The sequence below is a fragment of the Cryptotermes secundus genome, unplaced genomic scaffold (assembly GCF_002891405.2).
Source record: "Cryptotermes secundus unplaced genomic scaffold, Csec_1.0 scaffold3020, whole genome shotgun sequence".
NCBI lineage: Eukaryota > Metazoa > Arthropoda > Insecta > Blattodea > Kalotermitidae > Cryptotermes > Cryptotermes secundus.
The window spans coordinates 183,030-210,706 of record NW_019738005.1 but is presented as its reverse complement, the minus strand read 5'-3'; the positions used below and the strand labels follow the sequence as shown (position 1 = coordinate 210,706).

Sequence of the window (27,677 nt, the reverse complement as noted above, 5' to 3'; positions counted from 1 at the left end):
AATCAGAACATCTTCCGGTTAATATACAAGAGGATCTCGCAAATTTAAAAGCAGACAGAACATTCAAACTAAAACTTCTCGAAGTGCCTTTGGATACGTTTTGGTTGGCAATAAGGAGTGGATACCCGGCTATCTCCGAGATGGCAGTTAATGTGTTATTGCCATTTTCAACTACATATTTGTGTGAACTGGGCTTCTCGACGTTATCTGAAATTAAGACATCAATGAAGAAATCGATGAAATCCATCGATGAAGAAATGAGACTTGCGTTGTCAACGATTCCACCACGGATCAGTCGCCTGTGTGCAGCTACGCAGGCGCAAGTATCTCATTGAAGGTATGAGTAGAATTAATGTATTTACTTTAATATTAATAGAAGTGTATTTTCTACACTCTACAGTTAATTAAAGTTCATTAATTGTTAATAATGCACGAGTAGATTTCTGTTTACTGATAATAAAATAACAGTATAATAATATTATAGTAATAAGTTGATCACGTTACGTATTTATATTAATTGTCTGATATCATGTGTTTTTGAGGGGAATAACATTTTGGTGTGCCGTGTTGAGTCATGGATACTTCATGGTGTGCCGCGAGTACAAAAAGGTTGTGGAACACTGATCTAGACAATCGGCTCAAAGATGGCGTTAAGGTTGTCAGCGCCGACCGCGCTTTACTCGCCAGGAAAATTATTTAATTAATTCCTGGTACTCATTTCTGTTGTAGCGTTGTTGGTTGAGGCACTATGCCACAAGTCGGAAGGTCGCTGGTTCAAGTCCTGATGAGATCATTGGTTTTTTTTCAATTGACCTAATCCTTCCGGCCGCACTATGGCCCTGGGGTCGTCTCAGCCTCTAAGAGATATGAGTACCAATGGTACTCTTCCACTCTTCCTGATCTTTAAAGGTTAGGGACGATTTTGGTGAGTTACGCTTCTACATGCCAACGTCTCGTAATTGAATGGCGACCTCTGGTGTATCGTAACATATTGTTCAATGAGAATTGCTTATTTCCCCCACGACTGAACAGGTAACGAAGATGCAGTAAACAGTGGAGGGGGGCTGTTAAAAGATGGACGCTTAGCATTAGCAGGGACAATCTCTGGGAGTGAGTGTGTGCAGTTGATGACCACCTCGCTTATCGCCATGGACTGTCTGACACAGGTCAGTGAAACCGTGCATATTTCACTTCAGTTCCCAGTTGCTTATTTCTGTTTACGCTTTCAGGCATTACTAAGACAAAAATCAGGGCCTCCGTATTGTCTCTACTGTTTCGTATTAAACGACAGTAAAATAAGTAGTGAGTTATTGTTCTCATGTGTTATTATATTTCATGAGAATTTCTCGATGGAACTCAACACTATACCAGTCTTGAGGTACGGAGAGAAACAAATAAATTCTCGATTTAAAAGGAGATGCTCATGTAAATAAGGGAATCATTGTACAGTTGTGCTGTGGCAAACACTCTCTGCTGACACGACAACAATATGACCATTTACTTGTGTATCACGGAACCACATTGGAGCCCATCTTATCGGTCATTCTGCCAATATACGTACCACCTTCGTTAATATTAATAAGAAGCTTTACATTTTGTCAATAGAGTGTATTTATGCGTTTCCTATGATTCTTAGAAAAACAGCAACAAGTTTCTTAAACAATATTAACCGCTTGGTCTTTGTAACGGATACGTAGTGTGTTATCTGTGCTGTAGGAACTGCTTTTTGTGATAATCTTCAGTTGAACAGGCTGCAAATGAGTAATTCTTTATTTCGGATCGTTGTGTCAATGATGATAATGTCATGACAGCTGTAAATATTAAAAGTGTGTAAACACCGAAGGAATATGCACCGTCAGGCCAGTTCTGTAGCCGGGAAATGTCCCGCGTAACAGAGGAGAGGAGGCTGATTGAGCTCTGCAACTGCCCAGTTCGCGGTAAGGCCTTTTCCCAGCGCATCTTCCTTTCTCGCCTGTAGTCGGGCTCTTTGTCGCTTTGCCTTCTCACTCGGAAGTTTCGCGAAGGAAAACTACGCTGTTTAGCCAGAGACAGGACAGCATTTGAGAGTGTGAATTTCCAGGGTTCCCTCCACAAATGCCAGAAAGTATTCGAACCTAATAAATGAAGTTGTTAATAATACCACGAACGCGAATAACGTAACTGCTCTCTATACTTCACTTCTTTGTCTTTAGATTCTGTCGCTTCGACATTAGGAAAATAAAATTCATAATATCTCTAATAAAGTCATTGGGAATAAATGAAAAATCTTTCCATTTATGTTAAGATATCAGGTCCTGGCAGGGACCACTGGAGGTCTCTTGTGAATACGGTAATGAATTTTCGGTTTGTAGAGAGAGCGGATCGAGACTAGCTGAACGACTGTCATCTTCTCAAGAAGTAATCTGCTCCATCGAGTTACTCAGTTAACAATTTAGTTAGTTGGTCAGTCAATCAGTTAGTTAGTTAATCAGTCAACAATCCTGGTTACATTTCCTGTCCGTTACAAGAATATGCTTAATGCAAACATGACTGTGTAACCAACTGAACGTAATGAGCAGACACTAAAACTGCCGTTTTCAGGAATTCTGATTGGTTTACGAATGTTATAACGATGTTGTCCTGTACATGTGCAGTTATCAAGCAAAAGCCATTAAAAGAAAGGCTTGCTAATATTTTTCATGAAGAAGAATTTTAATACTTGTAGCTCAGTGTGCCATAGGAGCTGACGAAGAATACGTCATTCCACTCTTAGCGAGATAAATGGGAGACAGAGATACTTATATTTTGTTATACGGGTTTTCACAGAATGCATAAAATGATTATATTATCGGGATATTCTCTCTTTCTGTCCGAAGTTAGTTCGGAGTCAGCACCAAAATTATAATACGAATTCTTGACTGAGCAGACAGAACACACATACCCAGTAAAAGTTTAGGAAGGATACACGTGAGGATAATGCACTACTTGAAACAATGAAATCGCCCGATTTGAAACTTAACTTTGAGATAATGGATTGCTGAGACTTGAAATCCATGATGATAGACATGGCAATGGTGACAACGACGACGGCTGTGCTTAACTTGTCCTGCGCCATCCATATCACTTTCTCACATATGGAATATATAGAATTTGAACGTTCTCAGCCCCATGAATAAGCAGAAGTAGAATTTGGAATTCCGTCTGTTTGTATGTCTGTACTACGATGTATATGCCTCTCGCCTGCAAATTAACGATTAGAGGGATTTTAATCGTATAAAATTTATCGAACAAACACGTAGGTCAGAATCGAATGAATAAGAATATTCTAGTTCTACTTATAAGAGCTCTCTAGATGGATCAAGAAACAAAATGGCGATTTTTTCAAAAACTGCTCTAACGATTTTGATTAACTTCTATAATTCATATATATCATCGCCCTAAATGGAATTTCGTAAGTAATAATTCAGGAAAATAGCGGTAGGGACCCAGATGTGTACCCAACACATACATATTCTAGCTTGCATCAGCAAAAAACAATGACCCACGGACCAACAATTGATTTTATTTCCATGATGACGTAGTCAAGGTCAATTGCATATGAAAAACTACGTGCAGTGTTTTAGAACACTTCGCGCGCGCACGCGGCTGTGTTTGTATGTGTGTGTACATAAGAAAACCGCGGATACGTAAAACTAAATANGATTGGGTATTGTTGTATGTTGTGGATTGAGTATATATCAAGTCCGTTGCAGATCTGTGCAGGAAACAAGTCAAGAAATTGCCTTGATATTAATATACACTTTTTAAATTAAGTATTCCATAAGGATTGTATCAAATTTTACAGTCAGAATCACGACGTATATCTGTGTCTCGTACGATGACATCAGAAGAAGAGTAAAATCTACTACACCACAATAAATAAGCAAACACATTAGCAGGAGGCTTGTAGGCTGTTCATCTCACGACAATACGTAATAATGACAGGTGTCCAGACAGTGCGAAAACCAGCGCTGAGTTAGCTTGGATATGACACCTTTTGACCTCTTCACATTTACAATACGCAGTGCAGACATCAGGTGCAAGTATTTCCCTTTCAGACCGAATGGGCCTCAGGGTAGATAGTGACTCGAAACTAACAGGCACATAAACTTGTATAGCGGTTCCACAGTGCTTTCTTGTTTATCTTATTGTAAGATTGTCTGCCTTAGCAAGCAGAGTGTAAACTCTGCTATGTGCATGTGAATGAAAAGCAGGTTCAGGAAGGGACAGACCTGGCGGCCAGGCCAATGTTAGGACTAGGATAAAGCCCGTTGTGGTTATCGTAATCACACAGCACCTATCTCACTGTAACACCGTTACACCCGCCTGAGAGACGTTTCGAAGTCACGAATTCCTTAATAAGCTCGCTATGAACTTGAATGCTGCAGAGACAATACCTTACACGAAGTTACGAAACCTTAGGCGACGCTACTATGTAGGGTATGCTACAGACTTCTTTCGGTAAATTTGGACACAGCAATACAGACTCAGAATATATTCAACTGCCGATTATCTTCTCCTATTCCCGCCTACCTGAAGCCGCCGGCTTCCCACAGCAGCGGCAAGGATTCGAGCCCAGGTCAGGTCATGTGGGACTTGTGATGGACAAAGTGGCACTGGGGCAGGTTTTCCCCGTGTACTTCAGTTTTCCCTGCCAATCCTCATTCCATTGATTGTTCCACACTCATCATCTATCATCCAGGGCTGGTACAATACCCCAATTAGTGGCCGACGTACCAAGTGGATTCAGCCTCACACCACCCCAAGAAACTAAACGAAAAACTACAGACTTATCAACCATTTGTCTTTCACACGTGCTATGGTTTATGTGCCGATCACATTGGCCGCGCGGTCTAAAGCATGAACTGTCCGTCGCTCGAACGTTGTGATCGTGGGTTCGAATCCCACTCAATGCATTGATGTCTGTGTGCGTTTATTCTGTGTTTTTGTTGTTCTGTACCTAGGTAGCTGCCTTGCAACGGGCTGATTCCCCTTCCAAGGAGTCCGAAGGGCTGTAGAAAATAAAAATATTATTTTTTTTTCAGCTGATCCCCTTCAGTAATTTCTTTGTAAATACAAAAAAAAATGAACGCACAAAGTCGATTCGTCTGTCTGCACATATCAATGAAGTTTGGTTTTGAGTACTTTGCAGTACGTTTTGTGGGAAGAATTTCATTTTTGTCCCTGTCCGTTAACTGCAGCCACTGCTTAAATAAAGTTCTGGTAGGACAGACTCAACTTTCGTGAAAACGATATAGCATATAAGGAAATGGAGCTTGACGAAAAGGTTTGCTACATCGGTTGATCCACTGCGTTAAGCATGCTCATTATCTGAACCAGCCTACACGTATATTTAATATGCATGACGCTTCGGAGTTGGCTCTGATTCCGTTTTCAGGAGACGTCAGTACAATGGTACTGGTCTACTCTGCAGTCACAGTCCAGCAGTGACAAGGCCGACGCTCGATCCTAACCGTCGCCATAAATCGTGAAATAAAAACCTATCCATGTAAGGACAACCTATCATCTGAAGTAGGAAACACAGCTAATACAGATAACATCGTATGCTTTAAATGTACTTCAGATGGTCAGTTTCCCAAAACAGTCTTCATATAATGAATCAATAACGCTTACAAAATCATAAAATATAATTTCATTAAGATCTATACATTGTCACATGTATGGAGTGTGACTATAGACGGGTTTTGGGTTGATTGCCGGATTTATTAGAATCTTTGATACAGCAAGTGACTACATTTTACATTTCACTATTACACACACACTACTGTCCATAGTTACGTCTTCACTGGCGTTGCTTGGTAGCGGCTTCCAACGGCGGGCGTTCCCCTTCCTCTGGTTTTTCGAAATATCACCGGCCTCAACTACCAGCTTCTAACAACAGCTCAAAACGACTGAGCAGCAGCGGTTCTCTATCTAAGAGTAGCACCTAGCTTATTCTGCTTATAACATTTCGGTACGGACTACGTAGAAAACACCATTCGTTTGTTGTTTAGGTGCCACTGCCTAGAAACGGTCAGCTGTTATGACTCTACAATTCTTGCTTTGAGCGAATATGCCATACTATGCACTTAATCTGACACTCTATTTCTACATGATGTGAATTAACTAATTGCAAAGGAAACAACAGCAACAAAAGGCCTAGATGTAAACAGCGCTGTGTGCCTAATATCGCGACTGAGTGGATAAACCTCCAACTTTGTTTTCGGGAAGCCTCGCTTCCGAATGTTGGCCCACAGACCGGTTGCAGCTACTGAGCTGTTTCGTGGTTTTCATGAGCCGTATAAATTTGCCAGCACCTCGAGAATACAAGTCAGGCGCTTTGTCACTCTCAACAACCGATCGTCTGCGGGCTGACATGACTTCGCATCGCGTTATGTCTCTCTGCGAAGCTCTGTTAGAAATCAATGCAGAATGCTAGCTGTGGTGGGTATTCCACTGTGCCTCAGACTAAGCAAGTCATGTTTACAGTTAACTCAGTCATACTGGTTATTTACGTCGATGTTCGTATGACACACGGAGCACCTGGTAGCGTAGTTGGTTGAGGCACTATGCTACAAGCCGGAAGGTCGCGGGTTCAAATCCCGATGAGGTCCTTTGATTTTCTTTCAATTGACCTAATCCTTCCAGCCGCACTATGGCCCTGGGGTCGACTTAGCCTCTAACAGAAATGAGTACCAGAAATTAATTAAATTATTTTCCTGGGGAGTAAAGCGCAGCCGGTGCGTAAGGCTGACAACCTCGTCGCCATCTTTAAGCTGATTGTCTAGATAATGTGGGACCCTCAACGTCTCACAATCTTATGGGCCTTCACGGCCTGTTACAGGGATAGTTTTTTAGCTTTCGTATGACAAATGAAATCACTTTCTAAGGAATAACGCCTCCAAGTATAGTACCCTAATCGGCATGGTTCCTATTCTAAGAGGATTCGATTAGTTTTCAAGAGTTATTCAAAATTTGTTTGTATCAAAGTACAGTTATAGCAAGTCAGTAAGATTCAACATAGGTGCTTTCGAAAAAGGTACGCCTACTTGCAGACGGGAAAAATTTTCGAGATTTTATGAGAACATTTTATAGCTAAACATGGGCATAGACACGCTGTCAGGCCATTTTGCTTCCTGCTGTCAGTGTGCAACATGGAGAATCACTTAAATAGATGTATTATTTTAGAGAGTCACGGTGTCACGAAGTTTGAGGACCGGTGATATATGGAATTGCCATACCGTGCCGACTTGTCTGTGATTTAGGAACTGTCACTCCTCCAAATCAGCATGAAATCAGCGGTTGTACAGCAATGATAAGGTCATCAGAGCCAAGATTATACAAACATGTGTATAACCGAAGTTGAGAATCACATGAAACCAAAAAGAGCATTAATTGGCTATCTTTGTTTCTACCATAGCTAGATCCACATTAGAAACTGCACATTTTGAAAGCCCATGCAACAATTTGCGAATTATTCCATGTAACAGAGTCCTTGTTGGAAAGCTAATAATCGTCCATTGATTTTAGAAATATCTCACCTTTTATCGAACCGTAAATTCATTAGAATAATCACAAGATCCCCCCATTTGACCCTTCCTGAGACAGATGAATCCAGTACACACTTTTCTTTGCATTTCTTTAAGATCTATTGTATTATAGTCGTCCCATCTTCACCTTGATCTTCCAAGAAGTTTCTTTCTCAAGATTTCCGACCAGTAGTTTGTACATATTAAAATAATTTACTATAAATATTATGAAAATATAAACAATAATAATATCATATCATAATATTTCCCATTCTCAGTTCGGAATAGTTGAAATTTCAAAGAAATGCACACGGAAAACAAACATGTCCTTTGATCGATGTATCTGTCTGCAGCTGCGGGCAACAACCTGTCTCTCTGCAAATTCCTTTGCATTTACGATCCTGTATACTGCGTGATTCTGAATAAGAATGGCGGAGTTGCAGCGAACATATATGCTGTGCGTTTCCCAATACTCTTCACCTAACGTCTGTAGCACTCCGTATCCATAGGCCAGGCGGTTAATCGCCAAAGTCCGGGATCAATCCGAGGATCATCCATCGAGGATTTGTGTTGGACAAAGTGGCAATGAGGCAGGCGTTTGTTCCAGCGTTTCGGTCATCCCCTGCCAATTATCATTCCATCAGTGCTGCATACTCATCTATCATCCGGAGCTAGCACAGTACGCCAAACTGGGGCCGCAGTACCAAGGGGCTCGGTCTCGGCCCATTCCTACAACCATCTGTCTAACTAATTAACGTCTGGGGTGCAGGAATTAGCTGAGTATTCAGAACAAAAATCATATTGCCACAACACTGGCTCGGTTTCATGGTATCGTACAGAATGGTATGCGTGATTCTGAATTCGTTTCCATGCACTGAGATATATTCCTCTCGTAAATGTACTTCGCCTGTACAAAACATGTGCAGTAGCAGTTTCATTTCAGCAGCATTATATCTTGAATCGAATTGCGTTCTTCTTTACCCCCACGAAGATTCCTGGTATTCATTTCTGTTAGAGGCCGAGTCGAAACCAAGGCCGTAGTGCGGCTGGAATGATTTGGTTACTTGAAAAATCCAGTGACCTCATTAGGAATCTAACCCTCGAGCTTCCGGCTTGCCTCAACCAACTACGCTACCTCCTGTTCCACTTTGTATATAAGTATTTAGTACTTTTGTTTTTATTTTCAAGATCACTAATTTTATCTTGAAAAATTCCGTCTTTTTCTTCCTGATATGTCTGCTATTTTCACGTCTTACATTACTCAGACTACTTTTGCTCATTTGGCCTAGATTGTTTTTTTTAAACCGCTTAGTGGGGGGGTGGAGTCCAACTGGGTCCACTCGGCACGGCGGCCACTGATTGGCCTATTGTAGCCTGCCCCGAGTGATTATGATGATGGAGAATTTGGTGTAATGAAGATTGGTAGGGGAAAACGAAGTACTCGGAGAAACCCCGCCCCAGCACCACGTTGTCCACCACAAATCCCACTTGACCAGACCCCCGGGATCGAACCCGGGCCGCCGCGGTTGGAAGCCAGCGACTAACCGCTTGAGTTATGGCGCAGCCTTGGCCTGGAGTATGTAACGATTAAAACTTATATCGCTTCTGTTTTGATAATCTTGAGTATCCTTTCATTCTTATGCTGCTTTAACTCCCAAAGAACTGGATTATCTCTGATATTCTCCCTATTTATATCTTCTTTATTATCTAACGTTCACGACGCTACAGATATACTGAGATTTAAATCTGATATTGTTCTTTTACTTCTATAACATTAAGCTGCTTGAGACTGAATCTCTTCATGTTAGGCTTCAGTGTTCCTCTTTTACTTACTGTCTCCCCGTGGCAATGGACAGTCTTACAGATCAGCTCTCAAAGAGCAGACGTCAAGCGTGTTTGAATGCAAAGATCTGATAAATAAGAATTTGTGCCTTCCCATCAGGAAATGTCCACATCGCTTTCTGAATGTTATGATGTAGGAATGCTGTAATCATGCTAATTACATTTCCGGATGTGCCAAAACTTACTACTCTTATTTCATTGTCATTTATAATTTCATATAAATTCACGTTCCTAATTTTGGTTTAAGCCATCTCCTCTAGCTACAGAGATATTAATGTGGTGCTTTGTTAACTGAACATATAAACACGTTCACTCTCAGCTGTGTCACGTGCATTCAGAGAAATAGCCCATCTGCGGCCTGTTAGTATTGTAAACCCTGTACGGCATTCTGCTGCTAACAAATCCTGTTCTCGTCGGTACTGATACAATTCCCTCATAAGCAAAAACACTGTCCTTCCCACTAGTGTATACAATTTTATAATTTCTTTCTTTTTCAATGGCATCCTTGTCACACCTCACTGGTACTCCCACAAAATTGAATTTTGTGTGGTCTAGTTGTCAGAGTTCCTGACAAGATATCCAGAGGTCCCAGGTTCGATTCCCGGCACTACCAGATTTTATGAGAAGTTGTGGGTCTGGAACGAGGTCCGCTCAGCCTCGTGAGGATAACTGAGGAGCTACCCTCTATCCGCTAAAGTTGGCACTAACTTCGCCTAAAAGCGGCGGTCTCTCGGTTGGTATAGTTCGCTTGCGGACTAAAGCGACGGAGTTTGTTTTGTTTGTTTTATTTCTCTTGCTGCTGTGCTCAAGTTCTGTAACATAGACTCTTCATATTCGAAATTCCGAATCTCAGGTATAACTTTTGCTGCTTACGTCGTTTCGATGAACCCGTCCAAGTTCACGGCTCTGTATGAAGTGGATCAGAACAGAATTCTTTCATTTACGGACAAAACCTCGTGAAATTGTGTTCTAGAGACAGGCAAGTAGCTTGATAAGGATGAGCGGAGAAGCATTTGTTGCGAAACGTAGCAGTGACAGAATCTCTAATGCTAAACAGAGTTCACATTTCACGCACACACTTAGTACGCATCTGGGACATGATTATAGCGGATAGCGTGGGCTTCCTTTCTCTTGACAATGAAATAGTGTCTTACACTGCGTAAATAGCGAAGTTGTTTATGTAACTAGTAGTGAACACCGCAGGCGACGTAAAAGCGTATATTCAATCGCCTTCTGCAGGCTGACGTAATGTTATAGCCCATAGAGTCAAAAGCAAGTCCTGTACAAGTGAAAGGCAACTCAGGGACGGGTTCAATCTGATGGTGATCCATTATGAAGGCGTTTAATTTTAAAGCCTAGTTGACACACAACTTCTAGAGGAATACATCATACGGACTTCCGTGAGTAGAATCGTGCACACGTAACGGTGTCAGGTTTCTTGCTCATTATCCCTGAAATATATTAATTTAGGCGTGCTTCGTCATGGAGAAGCGTATCAGTTCAGCTACTTGCTAGTTGCGCCCGCACGACATGCGCAACGACGCTGCCATTAGCTCAGGATACATAGTGGCGATAGGGTGATTAGTGAATGACGACAAATGGAAATAATGAAGAAGGAAGTGGTCCTAGCTCATCATTTTAGTCGCCTGTTTTCTTGGTTTTACTGTATCCCTCGATATTTTCGGGATTTTACATCAGACTAGATCACTAGAACTTCAATCTATGTTCCTTCGAACACATAATTCACCCATCACATTACCATCCTGCTCTGTACAGTGTGAGATATTGACTGCGTCCTTAAGTAAATCATAATTAATAAATATATAAGAACATCTGTTGTAATTGTCAATATTATGTTGGGCATTGTCTTTCTTCTGATGGACATTTGGTATACATGACCTTTCGGAGTTGGTTCTAGTTTAGTCGTCAGGTGATGGCTGCCATTACAGGCCCCTTCTGACGGACTAGTGGCGACAATTCAGATCAGATCCGCAAATGTTCAATACCGAGGTAGTACACTGAACACAAGAAGAGAGAAATGACCAGGCTGCGCGCGCAATGCCAGCTGTCGAAGGCCTGTGTCCAATACATCTCAGATCATGGAGCGTGTCTAACATAATATCCGTGTAATGGTCGAACACTGTCACAAAAAATAATATGTGCACGGTATTGTGTGTTTATTGGGTGCTTGCATTTTGGCTATGCCGAGGGCTCAACGGTGTTTCCAACCTTACGAAACCAGTTAGGAAATGTAAGCATGGCATCGTAATCCCGGTGCTTTAGTTCATTTCTCTTTAATTGTCACGGAAACTGTTTAGACTTACGGACTATTTGTATTGGACACAAAATGTATATTTTATTTTCTATTTATTGTATTCCAAACATTTTTCATTCCAGCAACCTCAACATTCCCGAAGTAAAAACGTAGAGCTTCATGTGAAGTGTTGGTTATTGTTCGAACCAAAACTCAAATGTATCTACAGATTTAAATAAAGGTCCCCAATGTCAAATTTCATGAATATCGGTTCACTATTCTTCGGGTTGTCACACACGAGCATACAGACCAGCAGACAAATCTTTGTTGGAAACGAGCAGTAAAGTAACCGGGCACTATCCAGTGTAGAGTATATAAGTGGAAAGGCAAAACTGCGTACGATTTACTGAAAACCTTTCGCAATGTGCTGAGGTAGGTGTTTTCCTAAAACTGTGATAAATATGTTTTAAATTGTGAGTTGCTTCACGTGTGATGACCATGCAGTACGCCGCTGTATAAAACAGTTACATCACGAACAAGCGACTACAGCAACACGCTCAACAGACGTAGCCCACCTGTTCTCATGAAGGTCTTGAACAATAATTCCGCGTTCTTATAATTGATGGTTTCCTTGTCAGAGTGGATTTCAAACTGTGAAGCACACCTCAGGACAAAGGTGAAAAGGGTTATTTACATGTAAGAGAGCTAAATTTGGACCTGCAGGATGAGACAAATAAAATTCAACAGCGAACGGGGAATATCTTCTTGCGGATCACGAACACGGAACTCTGTGGCGCTAGTTCCTTCACGTCATAAATTGTCGTGCCTTGTTGTACGACGCTGCCAGCATTTAGACTGTATAGGCTTAGCGTCGAATGGTGATATGATTTTGTCTGATGAACTGGAAACGATTTGGAAGGAAGCGTCCATAGCACACTCCTGCCATTTTCCTGGAGGACTGAGTAAAGACACGAAAGACCTCAGGTTAAGAGGTGTTCCGGTCGAGATTCGAACCGAGCGTTTCAACTCCGCAATCCTCTCGGTATCGAGCAGTTGCTTTACACATTTCCACATTTCACTGAAATTGTTAAAGGCTCCTTCATTCCCATTCGCTGTTTCCTCGAACGTAGAAGATGAAGGCTCTCTAACCATTCCCACTCTGAAATCATCCAAGTGGACCAGTAAATGTCCACATGTGTTCCTCTCCCAGCACGATACGTATCTATCCGATAAGTGACTGGAGTTGCTGATATCACAGCTGTAGTGATCCTCTGTTGAGCTCATGCAAGTGGGTCACATGTCCGTTGCACCCATACACTGAATTTCTGACATAATTTTGCAAGAAGATATCCTGGTACGTCAAACTTGGTGATCTCAGAAGCAAAGTGAGCAGGTCTGATAAGTGGACGGAGATGTGTATTTTCTCAGGCACTCAAGGAATTCCCCTGGCTTTCGTTGAACCCGAAGCTCGTTACAACGTTCAACAGAGAGAGCCATTGTTCCCTAACCTCAACCAGATGAATCCAGTCCACACACGCGCACGTAGTCATGCTTATGACGTCTAAATTTGGACTGTGGTAGTCTCGGTTATGACATCGTGAAGTCCCCTAAGTGTAACCGCCTATTTATTATAATTTGAATATTATTTTCCCATCTTTCCCTATGTCTCCCCAGTAGTCTGTTTGCCTTACTTTTCTCTGCCAACGTTGTGCGTCCTTTTCTCAGCTCTCCTATTTAATTAATTTCTTGTGGTTGGATGATAATGAGTCCAATTGGTACGTCGGATACTATTTGGTATACTGTACTAGCTCCGGATGATATATTATTATGGAGCGTTTGGGGGAATAAGAATTGGCAGGTTAAACCTGCCCCAGTGCCACTTCGTTCACCACAAACCCCACATGACGGAACCACCGCCGTGGGAAGCCAGCGGCTAACCATCTGAACTATGGCACGGCCGTATCACCCCAGTGACACTTGCTGAAAAGTACGGCTTATAAAGCTCCTCATTATGCAGTTCTCTCCAGTTCTCTCCAGTCCCATTCTCTTTAACACACTGTCTTGGGAAAGTCATTGCTTCTACTTCTACCACAAGGACATGGTGGAACGCAACTGTACATTGGGTTCTTCAGCTTTACAGTTACGCCCATTTGCTACGTGTGCGCACATAATTGACGTGGAACGTAACGTGTGTTCTTTTGTGTCTGGACTTTTCCATAAGCAAGTCGGTTTCTTCGGAAACTGCGGCTAGATGGGCACAGTTATGCTGATCATCCAGTGAATGAGGCGCTGAGGTACCCTTCAGTACGCCTAACCAACCTACCTCACAACTCAACAATCGTCCTGACATTTCTTATTCGAGACTACAGAACTTCTAGCACTGATGCATCGCTAAATGCATAAAGACACTGAAACTTATACGCTCCATTTTTTTACAATTCTTTATTCTGTTCTGTAATTGTGGCTCATTTGATGATGCTCTCTGTAGCTCAGAATGTATATCGTCGGATGATAGGATGATTTAGGCAAAGTAAAGCTATCCCTGTAACAGGCCGTGGAGGCCCATAGGCTTGTGGGATGTCGGGGCTCTCACACTTTCTAGACAATCGGCTCATAGATAGCAGTGAGGTTGTCAGCCTTACGCGCCGGCCGCCCTTTGCCCCCCAGGAAGATTCCTGGCACTCATTTCTGTTAGAGGCCGAGTTGACCCCAGGGCCATAGTGTGGCTGGAAGGATTAAGTCAATTTAAAAAATTCACCTCATCGGGAAACAAACCCACGACCTCCCAGCTTGTACCATAATGCCTGAACCAACTACGCTACCGCGTGTACCGTTAGGATGGTTAGTGAAAGCTAAACTGGGAAGCATGAGGAAGGGAGATATCTTGGCCTAATTAGAGCTTGCCTGCATTTTCCTGGAAGGACTGAGGAAAACCACCTAAACCTCAGAATAGCCGGTTTTTGAGCTGAGACATGAATCCGAGACCCCTCCAGTACGAAGCAATAGTGCTTCCCACTCAACCACTACCTATTTTTTCCGGCTTTGTTATTATTAGTAAATTATGACAATATTGGTATTATTTACAGTTTATTTTCACAGAGTAAGCAAGGTACTGAGTCTACTTGCCACTGACCAGTCACGAAGCAAGCTGACCTACCTATGTTTGCATTACCCTCATCTCGCTTCACACAGAAACTCACAATATCTTCACAATAAGCATGAAGATGGAAGTAATACGCCTACTCCAAGGTTGACTACACGTCGTCAGTTACTTTCCTCGACCTTGATTGCCATAGCCATTCCGCTCACGAAGACAAGATTAATTATTTTTTAAAAAGTTAGCTCTTTGAAGCATGACGATTAATTAAATAGTATTTAAAAATTCAATCCCTTCTCACAGAGGTTATTACTTGCTTCTGCTGGTTTCTTGCTTGGCTTATTCTCCGACCCTGAAGATGAAAGCGACATGCTCCTCAGAAACATCGGCTGATTTTCAACGGATTACACGCCGTTGTTTCCCATAGGATGAACTCTTCATAACTACTGCTGTGAGAACCTCAAATCATAAATAAATTATTTAGATCATAAAATTCTTTAAAATTACCTTCAGGCAGAATTAGGCGTACACACTGTGGTCTTGTGTCTCATGACACCGTGCAGTTTGACAGGTGATAACATGTGCTGGAGAAATATACTGCATCCATCCTTGCAGAAGGAGGAGTACATTCCTTCCTATACGCAAATTGTCACAAACCACACATACTGAACCTGCAGGAAGAAATAGTGGTTTCCTCTCCTAACATCGTTTCGCAAAATCCTCGAGGAATAACGCATATGTGACCGCTGAGACAACACATCGACACGTGCCCCAAAAGTCAGTCCTCCCTCTCACAGTCTGAACAGTGACACGAAGTAACTTCATCCCTTAACTTGCAGGCTAGGGCATGTTCACGGCACCCACACTACCGAAATATGATGTATGTGTATCTCGGTATTGTCACGAAAATACTGCAGAAAAGTAACACTTGCTGTGTGGCATATCTTTATACGGTATAATGGACATTAGGAGTTCCATTCAAGGTTATACAAACGCGATCATAAGAGCACAATTTTTCTACAACAGTGACATGAAAAAGTGTGAAAATCCCCCCTTCCCAAATGATAGTGATTACACGCAATAGGGATCCGACCTACTTTAAAATTTAAAAACTGCCCTTTCTTTCCAAAGAGTGTTTTAAGAAAAAAAGACAATGATTATTTCATAGCATTAACCTATTGGTCTTTATAATGGAGACGCCATATGCTTTCTGTGACGTAAAGGTAAAATGAATTATCAAATATTATTTAAATGAATTTTCACTTGTCATCATTCTAACGTCTACGGTTTCATACCTCTCTTAATAGAAGGGTGAGTGACTGAAGGCTGAAGACCTTCTAACCATCGACGTGTTTCTTCCCGAAATGATAACTCTATACCGTCTTCACTTCCCAGAAATTTACCTTTTCTCAACATACATTTACCAGCAAACCCGCCGGGCACTTCCTGGAATATTCAAAGCATAAATGTGTCTCTCCGCCCATAGGAAGCAGTGCCCTACAATTCGCAACCTTTCACCGTCTCTTTCCTTTCTTCTTCGGGATTCAATGGGCTACGTAGAACCGTCGATGAGATTGTTTCGTTGCGAAGCTCAGGTGATGATGTAAGCCTATGACGTTATGATAGTTTCAATGACGAAATTAAGTGGAAGGTGAGAAATGTTCATGACTCATTTTAAAATTAACAACTGGGTCTGCTGATTGAATACGCGGAAATTCGCAACCGGGAAGTTACGTCATGGAAATACGCGTTAAATCTTCTTCTGGCGTTAGATTTACAAATTTCTTGATGTTTGTATAATTGTCAAAGAAAAATCGAATAATATTTATAACCTTCATTACCATACGACCTTCGTGTTTCTGAATAGCAATTTTTGTGTCGCAAGGTGGAATGCATGTATGTAGAGAACACCGTACTGAAGGGCCACAACTATTCAGTGGCACAGTCTATGTATCCTAGCTTCCCTTATTCTCTGCTGCACAAATAGAGGGACAAAAAATCAAATGTATGGAGATATCATGAAGAGGCTCCCATATATTCTAGATAATCGGCTATCTGTGAGGCGATTGTCTAGGAAATGTGAGAGTCTCGACGTCTCGCAGTCTTATGGGCCTCTATGGCTTGTTACAGGGATAGCTTTACCTATTTCTCTTCCACAGTCATGAAGAATTTCATTATTTCCCCAACAAAAACAATCTGCAGCACTCAAGATGGAGGCAGTATCCCTTTGAATCCTCTGTACCCGTCTGCCAGCTAAAGAGTGTCATAAACTCGAATATTATAATATGAATCTTAACCGGAATGAATACTCTTAAAAATTACAGGATTCTCGCAGGCTTTCTCGGGTTCTCTTCCAGGTTCATCGGACACAGTCACCCTCCTATTCCATGTTACAGACACAAGCAATGCAGTTGGAAAAGTTTACTCAATTGTAGAGAATACGTGTGTCAATATTATGCCTTTCTATTCAAGTCAGCTTCATCTCTTCTTAATCTAGAGAGGTAGGAAGGTTATTATATTATTAAGTGACATCAAAATGCAGTAAAACTAATTTGTTTGGTAATTACTGACTTCAAATATTTTATAAGAATTAGTCTCATATGCTTCTGCTGTTCAACTTTGTTCACACCCTCCCTTTGTAATGAGCCGAATATCACAAACAAATTTGTAAGCAAGACTCCACCTATTTCACTTATCTGGAGAACAGTGGCACAGTGTTTCGCGCAGTGGCCATGTTCATAATGACACAGCAATAAATCTGTAAACTTAATACAAGAAGGAACATTCCTCAGAGCGCAGCCTGTGTCTAAAAGTGCAATGCAATTTCGTGTTGAAATCTGTAACTAGAGATTTATACTGTGCTATTATAGGTTGTGATAGTACCACATAATGTGATATGTGAAAACTAATGTTTTGGAAGTACATAATGAAGGAACTAACAAGCCATGGTGTAAATACACGCTTCTGCAATTAATTAGCACTGAAAAAATCATTGCTAGTCATTTTAATTCAAAACTAAGTATATGTTGCTGTCTCGTCACCAAAATGCAGGAAAAAATCATGACATAAAGATAGGAAACAGATGTTTTGAAAATGTGGTACAGTTCAGATATTTGGGAACAATGATAGCAGATCGAAACCTGATTCAGGAGGAAATTAAGAGGAGATTGAACTCGGGTGATGCTTGCTACCATGCAGTCCAGAACCCTTTGACTTCTCGTCTGCTGTCCAAAAATATAAAAATTAGAATATACAAAACTATAATTTTGCCTGTGGTTCTGTATGGGTGTGAAACTTGGTTTCTGACATTAAGGGAGGAACATAGACTGAGGTTGTTTGAGAATAGGGTGTTGAGAATATTTGGACCGAAGAGAGATGAAGTGACAGGAGGTTGGAGAAAACTGCATAATGAAGAGCTTCATAACTTCGACTCTTCTCCAAGTATAAGTAGAATGATCAAGTCAAGGAGGATGAGGTGGGCAGTGCATGTAGCACGAATGGGAGGAACATAGACTAAGGGTGTTTGAGAACAGGGTGTTGAGGAGAATATTTGAACCGAAGAGAGATGAAGTGACAGGAGGTTGGAAAAAACTGCACAATGAGGAGATTCATAACTTGTACTCTTCTCCAAGTATAATTAGAATGATCAAGTAAAGGAGGATGATGTGGACAGGGCATGTAGCACGAATAGGGGAGACGAGGAATGCGTATAGGATATTGGTGGGAAAGCCAGAAGGAAAGAGACCACTGGGAAGGACAAGGCGTAGGTGGGTGGACAATATTAGAATGGATCTTAGAGAGATAGGATGGAATGGTATGGATTTGATTGATCTGGCTCAGGATAGGGACCAGTGGAGGGCTCTTATGAACACGGTAATGAACCTACGGGTTTCATAAAATGCTAGGAAATTCTTGAGTAGTTGCAGAATTGGCAGCTCCTCCAGAAGGGCTCAGCTCCATGAGTAAGTAAGTAATTTTAATTCGCTCTGCAAGACTCTCGTCTACGTGCGCGCTGAAGGTGTGCTGTCAGTAACAGATCCCGCACAAGTTTACAGGCCCGCATCAGCTCCACAGACCTACATGGAAAGAAGCAGTATTCTTTAGCCTACGTTCTAAGTAGCGAGTGTTTTATCCTTTGAAGTACGAGGCTCATCTACGTAACAGTTAAACATTCAGTTTATGCCTCATGCGAAGGTAATATTACTTGTAAAATGGAGACTAAAAGGACGTGAGGTTATGGCTCTTGTGAAAGCTATAATGAACCTTCATGTTCCGTAAAAGATTTCTTGACTTACTAAATGACCAAGTAGAATTCTGCTGCATGGGGTTAGAAACCATAACGAAATCAGACATGAGAGAATTTGAAGAGGTTTATTTTCTAGGTTATAACGCCGTGCATTCCATTGAACATCAACGGATGTTTCGGAGTAGAATAGGTACGAGTAGAACTCTTCTTGGGCATGGCTGTGAGAAGCTGAATTCCTACAACAGGTAAAGTAGTTCCCGGAACTGTTGCAAATTTCTTGCGCACGACAGAATTCCGCGTGTCGCTTGTGAGAATATTTCATAGATTTCGCAGGTTTAATCTCATATTTAAAGCCTAACCAGTCACAACCTTACAGGGTCAAACAACAGACAAAGCGCCACCATATTCGTGACAAGGTAAGAGCCCCGTAGTCCTTGCATGGTACACTCACCGCCTGTGGCAAGGATGACCAATCAGTGGAACCTGTGCCAAGTGTGGCATCAACTGAGATACCGCCTGAAGGCGTTTGGTTCTAATCTCGGCCGGGGCACCAACTTTCGAGGATGAGGTTTCTCGAGGTTTCCCCAGATCTACCAGGCCATTTCTTGGATAATACCTCAAATTAGATGACAATCGCTGCCTTCCGTTTCCACTCCAATTCAGTTCCCTAATCATTCGGCCACGCGACGCTGTGTAGCGTAAGTTGGTTATAACGTCGTCAAGCAAAACGTAATTAAAATAAAATCAGTCAGTTAACAATTGAAATTTATTTTATTAAGAAGCATATTTAACAATTTTAATTTGGTAATTAAAAATAAGGTACATATCTGCTATTAATTTATTTAGGCCCCCCATCCCGAATGCTGAGAAGTATAAAATAACTACAAGATAACGCATTTTATTTGCTTGTCGGTTATTTTGAACCTTGAAATACAGGCTTAAAATCAAGTTTAGGAAATGAGGGTCGTTTTGTTGCCCTCAAAACCACACACAGACTAAGGACTGAGGAAGTGTCTAATACTGTGCAGCAGTAGATGTCTTCTTAAGCTCGCCGGGTGGTGCAGTAGCATCCGGTCCCTGGCAACATTTCACATTGGGAAGAAGCTTCCAGCATCAGGCAGAGAGAAAGTTCGCGATCCCTAGGCTATTGTACGTATATAGACTGTCAGTGAATAGACACGCTGGTCGGTCCACGCGAGCATGCGCCGAACAATGGAAGTCTTGCGGAGAAATCCTACGTGTTTTGCCTTCGCCACATTTTGTGAATTTGATAAAAGCATGACTCATAACAAGCTATGACATGCACATGTATAACAATTTTGGTCCTCTTGCTCACTCTCTTGTTACATAAAAGCGGTAAGAGGAAAGTTGTCCTTGTGCTTAGCTAATTAAATAGTACACCATGAAGACGTATGGGGGAGTGGATGTATAAATCCACGTATTCTTGACCTCGGCACTAGTTGGAGGTGAGCGGTCAATTACACGCCCCGGCTGCTATACCTCCGGGGTAAGAGCCTCCGGTATCCGTTATATAGGAGGCTGGATGCTCCCCAGAACCGGTCTGGATGACGTGGAGAGGAGAACAATTTTGCCCCTACTTGGACTCGAACTCCGACCCTTCTGCCGTCCAGCCTGTAGCCAGTTACTATACCGACTGCACTATCTTCGAAACATTTTTCTCCCCAATAAATATTTAGCGAGTTGTACTCGAGATGCGCGCAGAAACGCATGTAGAGTGCCCGTCATTGGAGTCGCATTTTAATGCAACTGGAGTTTGCAGACTAACTGTACCAAAACTCCTGCATATCAAACGTCTTCAAAATCCATTCTGTGGCTCTGGAGTTGCTGCAGACAGAGAGACACATGCCATAGCTAGAAAGCACGTTTTTCCGCATTTTCGTTGCGAAAGCGTAAAAATTATGCGAGTGTCACGCCTCTTATTAAATAGCGCATGTTCTTTGTGGCGTTCGGCATTCGGAGTTCTCAGCTTGCGGTCTGAGGAGCCGACCTCCAAACGTGGACCGTAGTTACGATGCAGCCCAGGACAGACTACAGAGAATAATTCTCCAGACTGAGGATTCGGAGATGGGCCGACAATCCTTCGCCAAAAAGAAAAGTACATATTACATTCTTAGTGGAACTATGACGAATAATTTAATAAATCGAAACAGAGCTGTATGATTGGCTTTTTTTTTCAAATAAGACGATGAACTGTTGGACTCCATGAAAGTAGATAATTTATTCGTGATCTAGATAATGAAGACATTAGAGTGCAGATGCTGAAATAGTAGCTGGGTGACTCTTTGCAATTGAAATCGAAGCCAGACTTTCGTCTTTCCGTCATGGTTATATTTATGACGATATTCGAAAGAGAGAACACCCACATTTGCTGCTACAAGCTGCTTGTGTGTGAGCGTTTGTGTAGCCTATGAAATTAATTGCCAGTTTTCATTAAAAACTGTACATTCTTTTTAATTCTCTGCCTTCACGATAGGTGTATCAGCACTCTGGCTAACAAAACGCTGATGTTATACAGTGAGAATCTGTTCGTATGGGATCACAATTCCAACGCGCTGGTTCTGAAACTTATTATGAACAACATGCAAATCCATTTTGTTTGATTATCTTCACACTCGTAAGTATTTTGATATTGGTTAAATTTATGCCATGTTGATTATATAACTAAGTTATTTAAAGTGGCAGCCATTTCATTATTAAACTTAAAATTGCTTAATTATTAAGTATTTCTGAATTTTGAAATTTGACTTACGGAAAACTGTATATGATATAGAATGCATGTTTTTATCTCTATATCTTTTATCCGAAAAACTTTTCACTCAAAAAAAAATATGTAACGAATTAAGCTCGATATGCGCCGAGAAATGGACGTCGGTCTTCACCTAAAGCGTCCCTGTTGTTGTCTGATTATAACCAAACTTTTGGAGTGTCGGTACATTTTATTAGAGCGTCTTAATATGGCTCATTAAGTTTCGATAAAATAGATTAGGCGATTATGGACTTGTTACGTCCTGACTTAGAGACTTCATCACAAAGCAAATAGGCACATTTTTGCAACTTTATTGCGGATGCTTAAAAATGCGCAAATTTATAGGCATAATACTTTTGCCTAATATCTAAAATAAGTTTAATAACAAAGATATGCAATACCGTATTTACGCATGTATAGGCCGCGTGCGTGTATAGGCCGCAGCACAATTTTCAGACAGAAATTATAGAAAAAAATAATTTTCTTGGAATATTATTTCAGGAGTATTACACCCTGTATTACTAATTATGATTATAATTTTTTTTAAATGAAGCGTGATTTCGAATATAAGCCGCACCCTAGTTTTCCTCTTGAATTTTTGGCAAAAAATGTGCGGCCTATACATGCGTAAATACGGTAATATTTGTGATAAATCTCTCTATCGAAGTATAGACCTTGTGGCAGCCATGAGAGACCGCACTTAAAAATCTATCAACTTGAAGACAACACAAAGCTTCAAGGATATATGTATTAGACCGCTTTCCATATATGTATATCTATGACCTTCGAATGACCTTCATATCAGTGAGCAGCTTTTACCGAACTTATTATGGGCATATAATTCCATTGGAGGCTCCACAGCATTCGTATTTCTTCAAATTCCTATTAATAGCAACATGGCGTCGATGCGTACTTCTGAGATACTCCAAATGTTACCGCCAGTTATTGAAAGGACGTGATATTAGGAATCAGACGATATTAAAATTAAGTAACGTCTATTTAGGTTACGTTGGGGGCACGCGGTAGCGTAGTTGGTTGAGGCACTATGCTACAAACCGGAAGGTCGCGGGTTCAAGTCCGGATGAGGCCACTGGATTTTTTCAATTAACCTAATCCTTCCGGCCGCACTATGGCCCTGGGGTCGACTCAGCCTGTAACAGAAATGAGTACCAAGAATTAATTAAATAATTTTCTTGGGGAGTAAAGCGCGGCTGGCGCGTAAAACTGACCTTACCGCCATCTTTGAGCCGACTGTCTAGATAATGTGGGACCCTCAACGTCTCACAACCCTATGGGCCTTCACGGCCTGTTACAGGAATGGCTTTACTTTAATTTATTGGCTTGCTTTACTGTTGAGGCTATGTTATTGGAACTCAAAATATTAAAGTGGCAATATCCATAGGGCCGGGCACGGTAGCCGAGCGGTCTAAGGCATGTACTGTCTTCGCTCGCTTGGAAACCGGGATCGTGGGTTCGAATCCCGCTCAGGACATGGACGCTTAGTTTGTGTGTGTGCGTTTTCCTGTGTTTGTGCACAGGTAGAGACCTTGCGACGAGCTGATCACCCGCCCAAGGAGTCCTACCGAACGTGTAAGATCTAGAAAAATCGAAGTGAACGGAGAAGTTCATGGAGGTAGGCCTAGGACCACTGGGGCTGTAGGGCCAAGGAAAAAATATCCATAGGTCTTTTTAGCTTTTAAATTCTGACCAGAACTAATGAACCATTTCGCATGATAATATTAAATTGTGTCCGGAGATGGGACATAAATGTACTTACAGCTTCTGTACGTTGAAAAGAGTAAATATGACGGAGAGAAATTTGTAGGTAGGTCCACACGAAGTATTTGCACAGAAACATGCCACTAATCTGGCTAAATACAGAGTCTTCGAGAAAGAATGCCGGAATTATGAAAACCTACTATTAAAAAATGTAAAACACATCTAAATGATTCGAGTTTTGAAATGCGGAGAAAGAACGTTAAGTTCTAGATGCGATCTGTTGACATGAGTAACAAGCGAATTTTAGATACTATGGTCGGTTGACCAATCGATACAAGTTCCCCAGCGCCTGGATTTGTAGGATTGGACCAAATTTCTGGCCTCCCAGAAGGCCAGATGGACTTTCCTGTGGGATACATCAAGACACTTTTGTATGGTGAAAATATTCTGGAGCTCCGACAGCCACAGGATAGGATCTTAGCAGCCGTCGCAGCGGTAACTCCAGGTATGATTCAGCGGACTTGCACGACATCGAATATATTCTCATATCTGCCGAAAGACAAATAGAGCGTATATCGAAACATACTAACGTACGACAAAAACTGCAGACATTTCTTAGCAATATAACGCTTGACTCGTGTCAATATATGTAACAAATTTTCTGTGGTATTTTTTTTTATAATTCCGGCATTCTTTTTTGATGACCCTTATTAATTTAAAATTCATCTGAGGTGGTCGCTTCACTTAATGTAAGGTTCTAGAAAGGATGCATCGGAATTTATTGTTGATTTAATCGCCATAATATTTGGTTATATTATTATTATTATATTGGTCACATTGTCGTGATATAATTCTCGAGCTGTTACCAAAGCCTGATTAATAAATCAAAGGCAAGTGTTTTATTTTCAGTTTCAAAACATTCGTTATAATTATTATCGTGTAAATTATCGATTCAGATAATACTAAAATGTGCACCTTCGTATATCAGAAGGACATTTAGATGTTTATATAAAGAGACAGTTCGTTTTGTTCATTTTGAATGGTAGTTACGTACCTTTCTACTCCTACAACAAGTTTCTATATACTAGTCACGGGAAGACTCGCAAAATATTTTGTCGGTTGCAGCTACATTTTCGTAAGGCACCTGCATTAGATCTTGCTGGGTTGCCGTATTTGTATGTAGAAATAACTATATTTTAAATAATTCTTGAGAACTTGGCGATCCCCTTTAGTGTAGGGTGTGATCCTCTGTGTGGGGGGAATTGACCTAATCCTTCCAGCCGCACTATGGCCCTGGGGTCGACTCAGCCTCTAATAGAAATGAGTACCAGGAATATTCTTGGGGGTAAAGGGCGGCCGGCGCGTAGGATTGACAACCCTGCCGCCATCTATGAGCCGACTGTCTAGAAAATGTGAGACCCTCAACATCTCACAACCCTATGGGCCTCCAAAGCCTCTTACAGGGATAGCTTTACTTTACTTTCATACGTAGATTAGCTGATAATGGCTTTCAGTAAAAGGCTCAATATAAATTATTTCTTGTGGATCAGAGTTATTCGGTCCTTTCTCACGAGCCACACGACTGATCAGCGGTTCGCCGAATGGCTCCAGGAACGCTCACGGAACAGGAGGACATGCAGAGAGACGCGTGATCGTGACGCAGAAAGGCCAGTACAGTGTTTATTGGGGCGGGACCGTCTTGTGTAGGTCCAGAGCAGCTTCGCCATGGCTGCCTCTCGGTTTGTCGGCATGTGACAACTCGAAAACCGCTGAAGTGATTTTTATGAAATCTGAAATTGCCGGATTGAGCTACAATTTGTCGACACATTTAGATTTTAATAAATAAGAGTAAAAATGAAGGAAACTTTACATGCGTGCCTGGGTTCACCCCGAGCGTAACTCGCCAAATATTTATGAAAGCCAAAAATTGTTTCTGAAAAAAAGCTGCAAAGAATCCTGTTGAAACACACACTTTATGTTCACTGCCATTTTGAGAATTCTTGCGGTTTTCGAGTTAAAACAAAGGGAATTTGTATTCTGTATCGCTGGACTGAGTTTCATGAAAATTTGTTTCGGACGCCCTTGAACAAATTTGTCGAACCATTCCAAATTTCATAGAGGTTGGCACAATAGAAAACTAAATTCGAGGGAGAAGGTAACTTCATGATGTCCGTCCATCCTTGTGCCTGTGGGGTGTTCGCTTCCTCCCCTCCCGCTATATGCTGTCTGTAAGAGAGAATTTAAGAGTCTGGAGATAACGTCTGAGCGAATGAACGCGCTATAGGCGCTGCAAGTGCATATATTTTCAATGTTTATCACGAACCGTGCATCTTCCTTGGGAACGTCTCACTGAAATATTTCCTAATGTCCTCAGCATATGGGCATGATTGTGTGAATAATGTTAATGTTGCCGTCCGTACGACACCGTTTCCTGCACTTTCATTCTGTTATTTATTACGTAAGATGTGCCTTAGTGGTCATTCCGACCGCAGGCACGTCACGTTTCGTTAGCTAAATTAGTGTTGACACAACTTACATCAGCTGTTAGCCAACTGATCCCACATTGAGAGTCCGTCCCTCTTACTTAAGTCCCAAACTATGAGTAACTTACAGTATATTCATAAAACATATGTGTTATATTATGATTTTCTCGACGTGTTTTGACCACTCTCGGCCAGCAGGAGCCTCGGGTGTACATTGGTAAGTTATAGAGTTTAACACAGTAGCGTCTAATGTTACATAAGCAAAACCAAGTTAAAAAATACCTTTACTAATGTGCTAGAAATAAAACCTTTTTTAATTTCTATGCAGCATAATCGGGTCACGCTGTAACGTGGTTGGTTGAGACACTATGCTATTAGCCGGAAGGTCGCGGGTTCAAATTCTGATGAGGTTATTGGATTTTTCAATTGACCTAACCCTTCAAGCCCACTATAGCCCTAAGCTAGACTCAGCCTCTAACAGAAATGAGTACCATGAATCTTCCTGGGGATAAAGGGTGGCCGACGCGTAAAGCTGACAACCTCACCACCGTCTGTGAGCAGACTGTCTAGAAAATGTGGGAGCCTCGACGTCTCACAACCCTATGGACCTCCACAAACTGTTACAGGGATAGCTATATCTTTTCTATATAGCATAATCGTCTATACGAGTAGTGTTATATATTTATACATTTTACTTATACTAAATAATTGAAGGCAATATGCTTTCTTACTTTCGTTGCATTTCCCCTTCCTTCCCCGTTTCAATGTTGGTCTCGGTTAGCAATATATTTCTTCTTTTTTTCTGTTATGCATTATTTCTTTCTGTTACTTCTTCACATTTAACCGGTAATACAAATTTATTATCTAGTCCTTCTGTCTCTTACCCTATCAACATATTATCACGTGTCCGAGGTTAGCGTGACGAATGACAACGGATTCTGGATTTGATGATTGGATTTATTGGCACTTTACAATTACAGCCAATTATTACAACTCAGAATCAATCTTGACCGCCGAGGTCTCTCTTCATTCTGCTTCTCATTCTACGACTGGCTCCAAAGAGTCAGAGTCACTTTACGACTGTCGGTTTAACGCCAATTACTTCGTCTTGGCGCCAAGTCCCTTGAGACTCACGGCCAGAATTTTTTTTTCTCGATTGAACACATGCGGTCGTAGTCCTTATGTAACACCTTCTTTGACGAGAGGCTGGGTCTGTCGTTTACAATTGTTGTTGGTCTTCGCCAGCGCATTCATTCTCAGGTCCGAGTCCCGCAGGACCCAAGACCATATTTTGCTGTCTCAGATTCGAGACTCCCCCAACCTGGAGGGCCAGGTACCCGTATTTATATCCCCCAGGAACAGGATGGACCAGTTGTATCCTCAGGCACTGGGTTCCCTTCACGACTTTCCTTTTACGACTCGCAGGGCTACGGTGGAAGTGATTCGAACCCGCCTCCACAGCCTGGAGGGCCAATCTGCTATCCCTTGACGCACAAATTCGAGGCGGACCGAATACAAAACACCTCCCCAAACAGTGCCTCCACTTTTTGCGTTCGTATTCGTGGCCGCACAGGCATGAACTCGTAGAGTCGAGTTCACGTTACGACTGACGGTCAGTCGGTTAGTCCGCCCCGGAATAAAGCACCAATCTGGGGCCCACGACCAGACTTCCACCACTGTCAGAAAGTTGCCGGCCCGCCGATGCAGGGTGCCCCCCCCCCC

The 27,677-nt window shown here is 41.7% G+C and overlaps 1 protein-coding gene across 1 annotated transcript in view; it reads left to right on the top strand.

Annotated features, from left to right (window-relative positions):
• The first annotated feature begins 1,110 nt into the window (after positions 1–1,110).
• Positions 1,111–27,677, top strand: part of LOC111870674 (protein lethal(3)malignant blood neoplasm 1) — a 39,268-nt gene continuing 12,701 nt past the window's right edge. The window contains exon 1 of the mRNA XM_023863141.2: positions 1,111–1,166. Coding sequence (XP_023718909.2) covers positions 1,128–1,166 — 39 coding nt within the window. The 5' untranslated portion in view covers positions 1,111–1,127. The remainder of the gene's footprint in view (positions 1,167–27,677) is intronic.